The sequence below is a fragment of the Narcine bancroftii genome, chromosome 6 (assembly GCF_036971445.1).
Source record: "Narcine bancroftii isolate sNarBan1 chromosome 6, sNarBan1.hap1, whole genome shotgun sequence".
In the NCBI taxonomy this organism is placed as follows: Eukaryota; Metazoa; Chordata; class Chondrichthyes; order Torpediniformes; family Narcinidae; genus Narcine; species Narcine bancroftii.
Window position 1 is genome coordinate 73,177,639 of NC_091474.1, and position 13,311 is coordinate 73,190,949.

General features: G+C 42.2%; 1 protein-coding gene across 5 annotated transcripts in view; it reads right to left on the reverse strand.

The window, feature by feature from the left end:
* Nucleotides 1-13,311, reverse strand: part of wdfy4 (WDFY family member 4) — a 224,292-nt gene that overhangs the window by 170,369 nt on the left and 40,612 nt on the right. For all 5 annotated transcript variants that reach the window (XR_011340161.1, XM_069885345.1, XM_069885346.1 and 2 more), the window contains exons 14-17: nt 11,601-11,691; nt 8,405-8,619; nt 6,201-6,313; nt 4,173-4,392 (exon numbers count right to left, since the gene is read on the reverse strand). Coding sequence is in view for 4 of the 5 variants with exons in the window: in XM_069885345.1 (XP_069741446.1) it covers nt 4,173-4,392; nt 6,201-6,313; nt 8,405-8,619; nt 11,601-11,691 (639 nt within the window). In the remaining variant the exon portion in view is untranslated. The remainder of the gene's footprint in view (nt 1-4,172; nt 4,393-6,200; nt 6,314-8,404; nt 8,620-11,600; nt 11,692-13,311) is intronic.

Consider the following 13,311-nt stretch of genomic DNA (forward strand, 5'->3'; position numbering starts at 1 on the left):
CTCCTACAAAGCACCCCTTGAACAAGACTTTTTGACAAGATTTTATCATCAACACTCAGAAACACGTTGAAAACAGCCCTCAAACTAACTAATGTCTTATCACAATATTTTGAAGGAATATTCGCACAGACCATGCATCTTCTATCTTCGAGCTACAGGATGCACGGCCGCTATTTCAGATGCACCTTTGGCACTACTTCCCATATCTGTGATCTCCCTCAGCAAGGACAAAGGTCGTATGTTCACAACATTGCCAATTCCAAATTTGCTTGCAAATCTGGCACCACTGTTAGTTAGCAATAGAATATAAAACCACATGGAACAGGAAACACTACAGAACAGAACAGGCCCTTCAGCCCATGATGCTGTGCTGACCCATGTATTTCTGCTCCCCCCCCCAAAAAATGCTACAACCTTCCTTTCTCGTAACCTTCTATTTTTCTTTCATCCAAGAGTATCTTAAATGCCCCCATTGTTTCAGCTGTCACCACCACTCCTGGGGAGGCATTCCAGGCACAACTCTGTGCAAAAAAACTTACCCCTGATATCTCCCCTAAACCTTCCTCCCTTCACTTTGTACACATGTCCTCTGGTGTTTGGTACTCCCACCCTGGGAAAAATGCACTGGCTGTCCACCCCATCTATGCCTCTCAGAATCCTGTAGACCTATATTAAGTCTCCTCTCATCCTCTCATCCTTCTTCGATCTAAAGAGTAAAGTCCCAGCTCTGCTAACCTTGCCTCATAAGACTGATTTTCTTATAGATCTTAACTTCTTCATCGTTGTTGGGTTGAAATTGTGGAACTTCAAACATTTGCCACACTGACTGCAACAGTTCAATGGACAAATCGAGCATAGTTTCAGATTGAGTGGGATGGGCTGTAGATTCCATATAACAATTACAACTCAGAAACTGGCCAGTTTGGCCCTTCTAGTCCATGCCGAACATCTTCTCCCAACTAGTCTCATTGACCCACACCCAACCCATAACCCTCCACACCTCTCATCCATATTCCTATCCAACTTTTCCTTAAGTATTAAAATCGAATCCGCATCTACCACTTCGGCCAGAAGCTCATTCTACACTCCCACCACTCCCATGAGTGAAGAAATTCCCCCTCATGTTTCCCCTAAACTTTTTCCCCTTCAATCTCAATCTACGTCCTCTTGTTTGAATCTCATTGACTCTATCTACCCCTCTCATAATTTCAAATACCTCTTTCTAATCACTCCTCAATCTACTATGCTTCAGGGAATAAAGTCCCAGCCTGTCCAACCTTCCCCTGTATCTCAAACCCTGAAACCCAGACAACATCCTTGTAAATTTCATCTGCACTCTATCTCGTTAATATCCTTCCTATAATTCAGTGACCAAAATTGCACACAATATTCTAAATTTGGCCTCATCAATGCCTTATACAATTTCTAAAGTTTTTTTTTCCACTCTCATCATTGCCCCCAGTTCAGAAATGAACAAATAAAACTACTAAGTAGGACCATCTCATTCTCAGACACATGCATTTTAGTTTGTGGTACATATGGCACATACTGTATATTGAATAACCTCATTCTGCACTAACTGAAAACTGGCAATCAGCCTTCAAACAATAAATGGATAAAGCAAGCAGACAGCAAAGCACGATCAGCTCCAATTCTCCTGCCTTGTGGATCCACCATCTGTTGACACACCACCCATCTAAACTTAATAGCCATAATTACATGACTGGGAATGCCAGACCTTGAACAGAAGCCAAGTTAGGAATGCTGTTGTAAGTCACTTGTCATTTTACATTGAGCTTCCTGTTGACAAGTATCTAACCATATGCTTTTCCCATAAGACATAGGAGCAGATTTAGGCCATTCAGTTCATCAGGTCTGCCCCACCATTTAATCTTGAGCTGATCAATTTCCCCACTCAGTCCCACTGCCCGGCCTTCTCCCCATAACCTTTGATGCCCTGGTCAATCGAGAACCTATCAATCTCTGCCTTAAATACACCCAATGACTTGGCCTCCACAACTGTCTGTAACATCAAATTCCACAGATTTGCCACTCTCTGGCTAAAGAAATTCCTTCGCATCTCTATTCTAAGCAACACCCTACAATCCTGAAGTTGTGCCCTCTTGTCCTAGACTCTCCCACCATGGAAAACAACCTTTTTACATCTACCCTGTCCACGCCTTTGAACATTTGAAATGTTTCAATTATTTCATTCTAAGTACAATTACTTTCTCTTCTTTTTTAGATCAATCTTAAATATTTCAGTCCAAAATCTTTTCTCTCACTGGTCACATTTTTTTTAAAATCTTCCTTATTCATGTTTTTATTCACTAATCATATAACATTTAATCATAAACAATTTTCAATTTTGCTTTGAGTAAGTTTTAATTGACCTAAGATTTTCCTTAAATTGATGCCCTGCAGCAGGGTGTGAAGGTAGTGACACCACTGTGTTGATTACACTTTGTAGTGTGAGTGTGACAGGTTATTGCTGGGCTCTAGTTACTTCGAAGAAGATGCTGGGTCTCTTGCACCTGAAGGTATTTTGAAATGACCATCAGCTGGGGAGTTTGAGGGTTTAAAAACACAACGCTGAAGAAACTCAGCTGGTCAAACAGTGTCCTTTATATTACAAAGATAAAGATACAGAACCAATGTTTCTGCCTTGAGCCCTTCATCAAGGGATGAGCACAATGTAGGCAGGCACCTGAATAAAATGGTGGGGGAAGGGGCAGAGGGGGGAGCACATTCCTACGTGCAGGAGGTAGTAGGTGGATAAGGGAGGAAAGGCACAAGAGAAAACAAGGGGAGGGGGATGGCTCTGAGAATGGAGAAGGAAGGGCTGGAGAGCTGGTCAAAGAAGACAGAGGGATGGGGAAGAGAGGGAGAACAGGGAGTGGTCAAGCAGAAACCGGAGAAGTCCACGTTAATGCCATCCAGATGAAGAGGGCGCAGTCGGAAAACGAGGTGTTGCTCGTCCAATTTTCAGGTGGCCCTGAATGAGGCCGTGGACAGATGTTCCAGCGCAGGACGGAATGGAATAACCAGTGCGTTTTGTAGATTGTACTCACTGTTGCCACTGTGCACTGGTGGTGAGGGAATGTACGTTTGTGGTGTGGATGGTGTGCAGTCCATAAGAAATAGGAGCAGAATAGGCTATTCAGCCCATCGAGTCTACCCCATCAAGGTGGTTGAATTTAAATTTATTAATTTAAACATCTACCATGATTACAGGCCATTTCGGCCCATGAGTCCGTGCTGACCAATTTACACCCAATTGACTACAACCCCTGGAATGTTTCATGCAATGGGAGGAAACCTGGGCCCCTGGGGAAAACCCAACAAAAACATGGGGAGAACGTACAAACTCCTTACAAACAGCGCAGGATTCAAATCCTGGTCCTGATCGCTGGCGGTGTAACATCGTTGTGCTAACTGCTACACCAACCGTACCACCTTAATCTTCAAAGAATTTCTTTCGATTACTGAAACATGATTTTGCCTTCATAAATCTACGTTACCTCTGCTTAATTAGATCATTTTCCAGGTACCTTGACATTACAAACTTCATTGAACATTTCAGCACTTTCCCATCTGTGCATGTTGGTAGCTTCTGGGTTTTTTTCTCCCTCCTTCCCCAAATATTGGGGTCACGCTCCTCCCCTCCAATCTGCAGGAACCATTCCAGGTGGTATGGAATTTTGGGAAATGATAAAAGGAAGTGTCCATTATTCCTGTGGCAATTTCTTCCAAAACCTTGGAAGGTAGGACATCGGGCTATTGCATTTATCATTTTCCTAGCTCATTCACTTCTTTGGTCATACAGTAAAATCCTGAAACCGGTGAAAAAAAAGAAAAAAATATTGCAGAAAATAAATGGGTGAAAAATACGGAAGTTTAAAATTGGCACGCCTCACCGTTAGTTCTTCATTCATGCACATTGCAATTCTCAAGCAACCTGAAAACTCGCTAATCCAGTATCTACCAATCCTCGTAGGTGCTCGATACCAGGGGCTTTCACAGTATATAAATATTAATACTAATTTCTTACATTTCCTCATTTGCACTGTTTGCATTTCCTTGCCAACCTAGTATTTCAACAGATCTGATGGCAATTTCCAATGACTATAACTATTAGCATATTAAACCAAACAGTCCCTGTGTTTTCATACCCGTAGCCACCAACGGACATGTCAAACTCTGTAAAGGAGGGTGCAGCAGTCGATTTGGTGGGATGGAAATGTCGGGAAGACATCATGGAAACCAAGCTCATAACCCGATGCCAGGGTATTGACATCTGCTTTGGCAGGCAGGATAAACCGAAAGTCAGGTGCGGTCTATTCTTTGCAACAAGCGAGCCTCTTCGGGTGTGGCTTCTGTGCCAGCCTGTCTCTGAAATTGGGAGGGACAAGAGTAATTAAACCACAACACCATTCATTGCACTCATTGAAGTTAAGTGCTTATTTTTGGATATAACAACAAAAACAGCCCATCTGCATGAACAACAAACAGAATACTGGGAGAACTCAGCAGACCAAGTGGCACCCATGGAGACAAAAGGTAGAAGTTAACTGAGACTCTGCAATGAGGATTTTGAGATCTTCTGGCATTCTGTTTGCACCTGCTATCTCTTTTGTCTTCAACCTATATGCGTGAATTATTAAGTGGAGGTGACCTTGATTTATGGAGAGTGGATTGTGTTCGTTGACAATGGTCCATATCGTAACTTTCCATAATTTGAAGTCACGTCATTTGTGCAAGGTCCAGGAAGGATATTAGTAGTCTGACTAGAAAAGTGGTCATGGACATTTCATCCAGAGAAGCGTCTGGTATTGCATTTTAGATATGTAACAAGACAAGGAAATGCACATTAAATAGAAGGATATTGATAAAGCAATCTGGAGTGTACATTCAAAAATCACAGGACCGGTCAACAAGCTGGTCAAAGGGAATAAAAGATCATTTCCTTCATCAGCCAAGATACAAAATACAAGATCTGGAGGGTCATGCTAGAGCACTATGTGCAGCTCTGGCCTCCATATTACAGGACAGATGTGAAAGAGCAGAGGAGATTTACAAGCTTGTTTCCAAGATAGGCAAATTATAGCAATGAAGAAAAAGTAGACGACCCCCACTGAAACAGAGGCTGGGGAGAATTAATTATAATGCACACAATAATGAGGGTCCAGACGAGTAAATAAATCAGGGAGATCAAACCCCAGGAAACAGAGAACAGAAGTGATAATTGGTAGTGGGAGATGGAATCCACAGTGAAGATTGGTTTGGGGTTTGGAACTCACTGTCTAACAGGGTTGTGGAGTCAGCAGTCTTGATCCCAATTAAACATGGATGGACAGAGCAGTAGTTATAGAGCATGGAAGGAGGCCCCTTGGCCCATCTATTCCACACTGACCATCAAGAACTCAATTTCACTCTAAATGTATAAGACAAGCTGATGAATTGTCAGGATTCCCATGGAGTCTTTCTGAGAATCTCTTGTCCAGAATCCAAGATCCCATTGATGGTGGCACCTTAGACATTTTTAATTAATTTGATTTACTTCAAGATTTGATTGAGTTTTGTGTTTATGAAGTTTTTAAATGACTTAATTTTCTTAATGTTTATTTTGTTTCAAATTATTATTGCCAAGGATGTTTAAAAATGATAAGTCCAACATTGCCAGCTGTCAAAGGCTGTCACGGATCTCTCAAGATGGGGCTTCCTCACTATGCCAATCAAAACCCTTTTGCTGAGATCACACATTGGATTCTAGGCTCCAGGGGATCTAATGGGCAGACCCTCCACATCTGGATAAGTGCAATGTTGGTGGACTGTGGAAAGAAGGAATCCAGATGTGGTCTAACTTTAAAACAAAACAAAAATGCTTGTAAAGAACAACCAGATGCTGACAATCATATCAGTTCAAAAAGCTTCCTGACTCTACTTCAAAGAGCAAATTAGCTTTCAGTAAAGCTGTGCTATTGTGATGTTAATTTTGAACCATTCATCATAACGTGCAATGGCTCAACAGTCATAAGACATAGTAGCAGAAATAGGCCATTCAGCCAATCGAGTCTGCCTTGCCATTTAATCATGAGATGATCCATTTTCCCCACTCAGCTCCACTGCTCAGCCTTCTCCCCATAACCTGACTAATAAAGAACTTGCTAATCTACCCCTTTGACAAGCAATTGCCTTACCATTGGAGTCAATCTGGTGCCAGGATCGAATGGTTTGGCTTTTACAGGATAACCCACACTTCTGGGGCTTTCCAATTGCACAATTCAGTGGATCACCAAGGCGCAAGAACGCTCTACAAATTGTAAAAGAGAAGGCAGGAGGATTATTGAGTGATAGATCATAACAGGAAACCAATTGGCTGTTGGCGCTTTCAGAAACTCTCCACTTCTCTGGTCTTATCCCATCACCCATTTCTTTTCTGCATTATAAAAAGCAAAACAAACTCTTGTCCATCAGCCAATATTTATATCATTAAAGGTGAATTTTGTGTGCCATTTCACAGACTTTAAAAAGATTTTTTTTTAATGGAATCTTGTCTTTGCTGGATTTTGCAATCTTGTAGAACCACTATTGGGTTTCTCCAGATACAAATCTAGAAACTCATTACCCAACAATACTGTGGGAGCAAAAAAAAATCAATCGGATGGAGGAACTCAATGGGTTTAACAGCATCTGTGATATTGGGGGAGGGGGGGCGGTAATATATCCATATAACAATTACAGCACAGAAACAGGCCCTTCTAGTCCGTACTGAGCCAAGTACTCTCCTCTAGTCCCACCTATCTGCACCTTGTCCGTATTTCAGTTAGAGACCCTCAACTTTGGAAACTCCTTCACCAGAAGGAATGCAATGGCTCACCCCTACCTTTGCAAGGGATGGGGAATAAATACTGGCTTTGCCAGCATCACTCAGATCCCAAACAACAAACTCTCAGTACACCACTCTGCTTGAAGAAAAAACAGTGCTGGAGAAACTCAATAGGTCAAACAGTGACCTTCGCGTAGCAAAGGTAAAAATACATAATCTTGTTGCTTGGACGCTTGCCGACCTTTTTCCACACCTTGATGAAGGGGCTCAAGCCCAAAACATCAATTATGTATATTTACCTTTACTACATAAAGTACAGTTTGACCTGCTCAGTTTCTCCAGCATTGTGTGTTTTTAAATGAACTCTTATGTACCATATATACTCGTGTAATTATTGATACTCTGTAATAGTCGACCTTCCCCCATTTGTATGCTTTCATATGAGCCCATGTAAAAGTTGAGCCCTCCCCCCACCCACATTTATGACCCCAAATGCCCACCCATCAAAGCTCCTCACACCCTGACCGTGGATCCTCACTTGGCCGCCCACTCACCAGAGCTCCCGACACCCTGTCTGCAGACCCTCACCCCAGCTGCTTGCCCATCCAAGCTCCCAACGCCCTCTCACAACCCAGTCCCACCCATCTGAGCACCTGACACCTTGAACAACGCAGATATTTACTGCAGTCAAAAGTATGACCCGTGTAAAAGTTGACTCCCCTCAAATTTGACCCAAAAAATTCAACAATTACACGAGTATATAGGGTAAATATTAGATTAGGACCACAAACCAGCCCGGCCTTCATCCCCACAAAACCTGAGTACTGCATATAAAACCAGTAGGTAATAGGTAAGGGGCAGGAATTCAGTATTCTCTTATTGCTCTTTTTTCTGTGAGAAAAAAAATAATGAAATACATTAGCCAGTTTTTAAGAAAATATGTTTCACTTAAGACATTTCCACGTAATGGCTTAGAAGGGGAACAAATACTTCACAACCCTGGAAGATCTCAAATTACTTGACAGGAAAACAGCGATGCTGTAACATTACCAAGTAGAAAACTCAGGGGACAATTTGCATAGGGTGCACTCCTACAAACATCAAACAATGGTCATCAGTCTATCTCACAAGACTAAGGTTCACGGGCAGCAGGGGGGCACTCCAGATTCTTGCTTTGATATCTTCCTGCCATGATACAGGAACATATCCACCAAGCGACACTGACTAATTTCTAATCTGAAAACCTGGGTGAGGAAGCTTGCAACTTGCATTGATGTCACTCCTTGTATGTAATAAACTGTTCTGAGGCACTTATCATGAGGTTTTGAGAAAGAACATTCAACATCAAGGATATTTTAGACAGAAAGTCAAATCTGGGACCAATAGAGCATTTAAAAGAGACACTTAATGAAGCAAAGGGATTGAGAGAGTATTCCGGAGTTCATCAAAGCAATATTGAAATAAATTTTTACTAACTACACAGTGTGCATGCAATTGTATGCATATGTATGTGAGAACATGCACGTGTGTCAGAGTGTGGCTGCAAGCATGGTTAGACAATGGGGCAGACTCTACCTCAAGACTGGTGGATCAATTGCTTGGCATGCCAGCTTCTCAAAGATCCGGATGAGGGGAAAGTGCAGTGGGTTGGAATTCTCAGCCAGTACCTCCTTGAAGCGATTCACCAAAACCTTCAGTAGGTTCGATCCACACATGGTCTGACGGCTCCTTTCTGATTTGACCAGTGATAGAATGTAATCAGCGATCGCATATTGGAGCTCCAGGGATAGCTGAAGGGGAAAGAAGATAAAGTTGTTCTTGCCTACATCATGAGAAAAAACAGTCCTGGACACTGAACTTTCTACATGCTGCTGTGTCTTTACCCAACAAAGATCCTTGTTTACGAGGCACATTTATATCACATATACCTGCTAATTGCATCACCTATTTTTGTAAGTGAACAATTGAGATGGTAAATTATACGACCATAAGATATAGGAACAGAAGGAGGTCAAGTCTTTTCCACCATTCCATCATGAGCTGATTCATTCCCCCATTCAGCCCTGCTCCCCATAACCTTTGTACCCTGACTATTCAGATGCATGTCAATCTCTACTTAAATACACCCAATGACTTGACCTCCACAGCTACCCATGGTAGCAAATTCCAGAGGTTCACCACTCTCTGGTTTAACAAATTCCTTCATATCTCTGTTTTAAATGGACACCCTTCAATCCTGAAGTTGTGCCTTCTTGTCCTCGACTCCCCAACAACGGGAAACAACTTTGCCGCATCTACCCTGTCTAGGCCTTTCAACATTCAAAATGTTTCACTACGGTCCCCCTCATTCTTCTGAGCAACCAAAGGAACTGCTCACATTAACCACCTGAGACTCTCATTTTTAATGTAGCAATATTTATTTATACATACATATGAATATTTGTCCTGCATATGCATTGTTTGTCTGTATGTGCATTATGTCTGGTTGTGCGACGCAGGTTTTGCACCGAGGACCAGAGAACACTGTTCCATCGGATTGTACTTGTATAATCAGATGATAACAAATTTGACTTAACTTGATTTAAAGTTACTAATTGTTGATGAAGATGGAGAAGAGGAAACTCACAAGGATGTTGCCATGGTTGGAGAGCTCTAGTTGTGAAAAGAGACTGGTTTTATTTGAACAAAGGAGATTAAGGATATTTCTTTAGTTTAATCACCATTCGGGATCTGGGTACCACTGGCAAGATGGTTGTAAACTGCCTTCTTGAATTTCTGCAGTCTTTCTGGTAAGGTCCTCCCTCATTACTGTTCACAGGGAAATTCCAGGAGTTGGATCCAGCAATGGTGAAGGACTGGGGATATGTTGCAGAGGGGAACCTGCAAGTGGTGGTGATTCCCATGGTGCTGTTGGCTTTATCCATCCTGATGGTGGATTGGGTGGGGCTTGTGGCCAATCCAGAGAGTTTCTGGATATTAGTGACATTTTGGTTGTTAATGTTAGAACTCAGTGCTACTAATTATTCATTTAATTCAGCTGTGTAGGGGATAAGGCCTGGAGGGCCTTGAATGTTGAAAGGCCTAGACAGGGTAGATGCGGCAAAGTTGTTTCCCATTATTGGGGAGTCTAGAACAAGAAGGCACAGCTTCAGGATTGAAGGGTGTCCATTTAAAACAGAGATATGAAGGAATTTGTTAAGCCAGAGAGTGGTGAACCTCTGGAATTTGCTACCAAGGGTAGCTGTGAAGGTCAAGTCATTGGGTGTATTTAAGGTCGAGATTGACATGCATCTGAATAGTCAGGGTACAAAGGCCACAGAATTGTTCATTGGCAAGAGGATAAGAGAGGAGCTTAATGGGCAGTGGGGCCTGAAGGTGCGATGACGACACCTTCATCACATCCAGCCGATATCGGAATAAACCATGGAGCAAGAGCGAGGAAGTGGGAATACGTAACAGTGTTTGGTCTTTCTGTGCAGTAACCTGTAAATCAAACTGTATCACATCAACATGGGAGTGTGGCTTCTACTGTCCAAACGCCCTGTTGGTGCAATTTATCCACATCTGCTCAGCCAATAAGAAGAGTCCAAGTTATTTGCACATTACAGATATTCCCCATTTTACGAATACTTGCTTTATGAAAATTTGCTTTTATGAAAAAACCGGTGTTTGCTTTTACAAAAGGATTTGAATGGGTTTTCGTTTTTACAAAAATAGTCTCCAATAGTAGTGAAATGGGTCTTCGCTTTACGCCATTTCAGCTTATGAAAGGTTTCATAGGAACGCTCTAGTTTTGTAAAGCAGGGTACACCCATATGTCAGGTAATATTTATCTGTAGGGATAAACTCCCTGGTCTTACTTGTTCATTTATCGCAGTGGCTATTGGCTGGCACAGCTCAAATATCTTGTGAATTGTTGAGGTGTCATCCAGTTCAACAGAGCAGCAGGTTTGGCAAAACAGATCAACGATGTACAACAGGGCAATTGGTATCTCCATTACAAAGTTTGAAAGTGATATTGTGCCAAACCTGTGCCACACAGTGACCAAATAAACCATCTGTAACTTAAAGTTGTTATTTAGATAACATCCTGGGGTGAATGATTTACCATAAGGTACCATGGCTCTGACCTGCCAGTGCAGTCATTATATTCTTATGGCCAATCCAGAGTTTCTGGATATAAGTGACATTTTGGTTGTTAATGTTAGGACTCAGTGCTAATGTTAGGACTCACAGGGTGAGACGAGGCTAAGGGCCAAGTTGAGACCATTCTACGATTTCCATCAATCATGACCCCAGGTCCATATCCCACCTGCTCCATCGCCAAGGATTCCCTTGCTCTAAGTTTCAGCATTGAAACCTTCAATTGATCCCATTTCACAATATTTAACAAGGAAGCCTTTCCAGGTTTTTCCTCCATTTTATGATTTCACTTTTGAGTAATGGTTCAGAGGAGATAGCTTGTTCTTTTTCTACATTTTCTAATCGCTGAATGACTTCACACACCTCACTCATATCAGCTCTCACCTTTCAGTGAACAGAACACAGCATATTTAACCTTTAACCCCTACTATTGGTTTGTTAAATCTGCCTCGTAGCCTCCAAACACCAAGGCTCCCTTGTTGGCATGTGATGCCTTTAGTAAACAAGTCTACAGAGACATTTAAGTACAGGTGTCTCATGAAATTCTGGGGCTATTTTATGGCACAAAGACAAACACCCGAGCGAAACACCCGTCAGTCAACATTATAAATAATAATCAAATAGATACCTGAGGAATTTTACTACAGTTAATATTTGGTAGTAAATGGATCATGACACAAATAGCACCTGGGTGGACAATAACAGCATCTGTAGAAAACCTGCATAAAGATCAGAAGAATCAGAACTTATTGTCATGAACACGTCACAAAAGTTGTTTTGTGGCAGCATCACTGTGCAAACATTGCTGTAAATTACATTTAAGGGACAGGGACAGGGACAGGGACAGGGACAGGGACAGGGACAGGGACAGGGACAGGGACAGGGACAGGGACAGGAGTACTTGAACACGACAATAGATGAGGGAGGAACCACAAGCTGATAAATCTCAGTCTGTACTCCCACTACTTGAAGCATCCTTTTAAATGTTACCCACTTATACTAGGCATCTATCAGAATCATTCTGCTTTGGTTCATAATTCAATGTGAATGGCAGTCTGTTGATTGTTACACTATCCAAACCTTTACTTTTGACCCTTTCAAAGGACTATGACAAAATGTTCATAGTCAATGTTCTCATCTTCCAAGGAAACTCAGAATATGAACCTGCCCACATTATTCAAACCCAGTCAGCTCCACTCCAATTCAGTGCTCTGATTAGAGCAGTCAGTATTTAACATTACAACAGATTTTTTTTTGAAAAACCAGAACTTCAGCAACTGGAGTAGACAATTTGGGATTATTTAGTGCCTTTCCCTACAGGACTGCAACCACAGTAGTGGACCAGCAAGGGGCTCGGCTGCTGCAGGACCAACACAGGATGTGTGCCACTGGCTCATGGGTATTGGAGCCAGGATTCGAGAGGGTGCTGAGAGCAAGAAGGGCTCGCGAAGGGCATCAGGCACTGAAGGCTTCCTGATTGCATTGGAGGTTTGGATTGGGACCTTGGGGTGGCCGATGGATTTAAAAGGAGCCTGTTCGGCTGCAGAGGCTGGAGACAAATCCACGGCCACTCAATGTCTCTGTAGGGACTCTTTTGCTTCTCATTCTCTTGTACTTCTCATTCTCTTGTACTGCAAGGGGCGCCGGGCGATAATAATGACGACTTTTTGTCTGGCTAAGGGAAATTGCGTATGGTGTTCCACTATTTGGCAATAAAACAATCTTCGATCTATGATTGCAGAGAGTCAGAGTCAACCAAAAACTTTTAGCAGTGCAGTTGGAAGTCAACATTTGAAGAACAAACTCCCAGAACTAACAAAGTGAGGAAGAACTGAATGGGTCACACAACTCCAAAATAAGATGATGTGCTTTTAAAATTGGTTTCATAAAGAACCAAGCAATTTTGCTCAGATTTCTGGGGCCTTCTAGCCGATTTTGAAATGTGTTTCTTCAATGCTAGAGCTCTTTTGCTACACTCTGCACATATTTTATTTTGGCATAAAGCCGTATTGATGAAAACAGCAGTGCAAAAGGCAAATACTGTCCAGCTTCAGTGAGATTTTCACCATTTCTGCTCATACTTACAGCGAATAATCAGCCTTTCCAACTCAATGACCTTTGATCTCCAACACTCCTCCACCAAACCATGTCATTTTAAATGTCAACACTCAAACTGCATTCTCAAGTTCACTGTCACATCTATGAAGGTGAAGTGGAAAAATTTGTTTTGCGAGATGTTCAGCTCGACATCCAGTACTTAGTAGAGCGGGTAAAGCAGAGCGCAGAAGTGTTATAGAGAGAAATCAGTTGGTACAGAGATGGCGGCAGGTTGCTCTGAT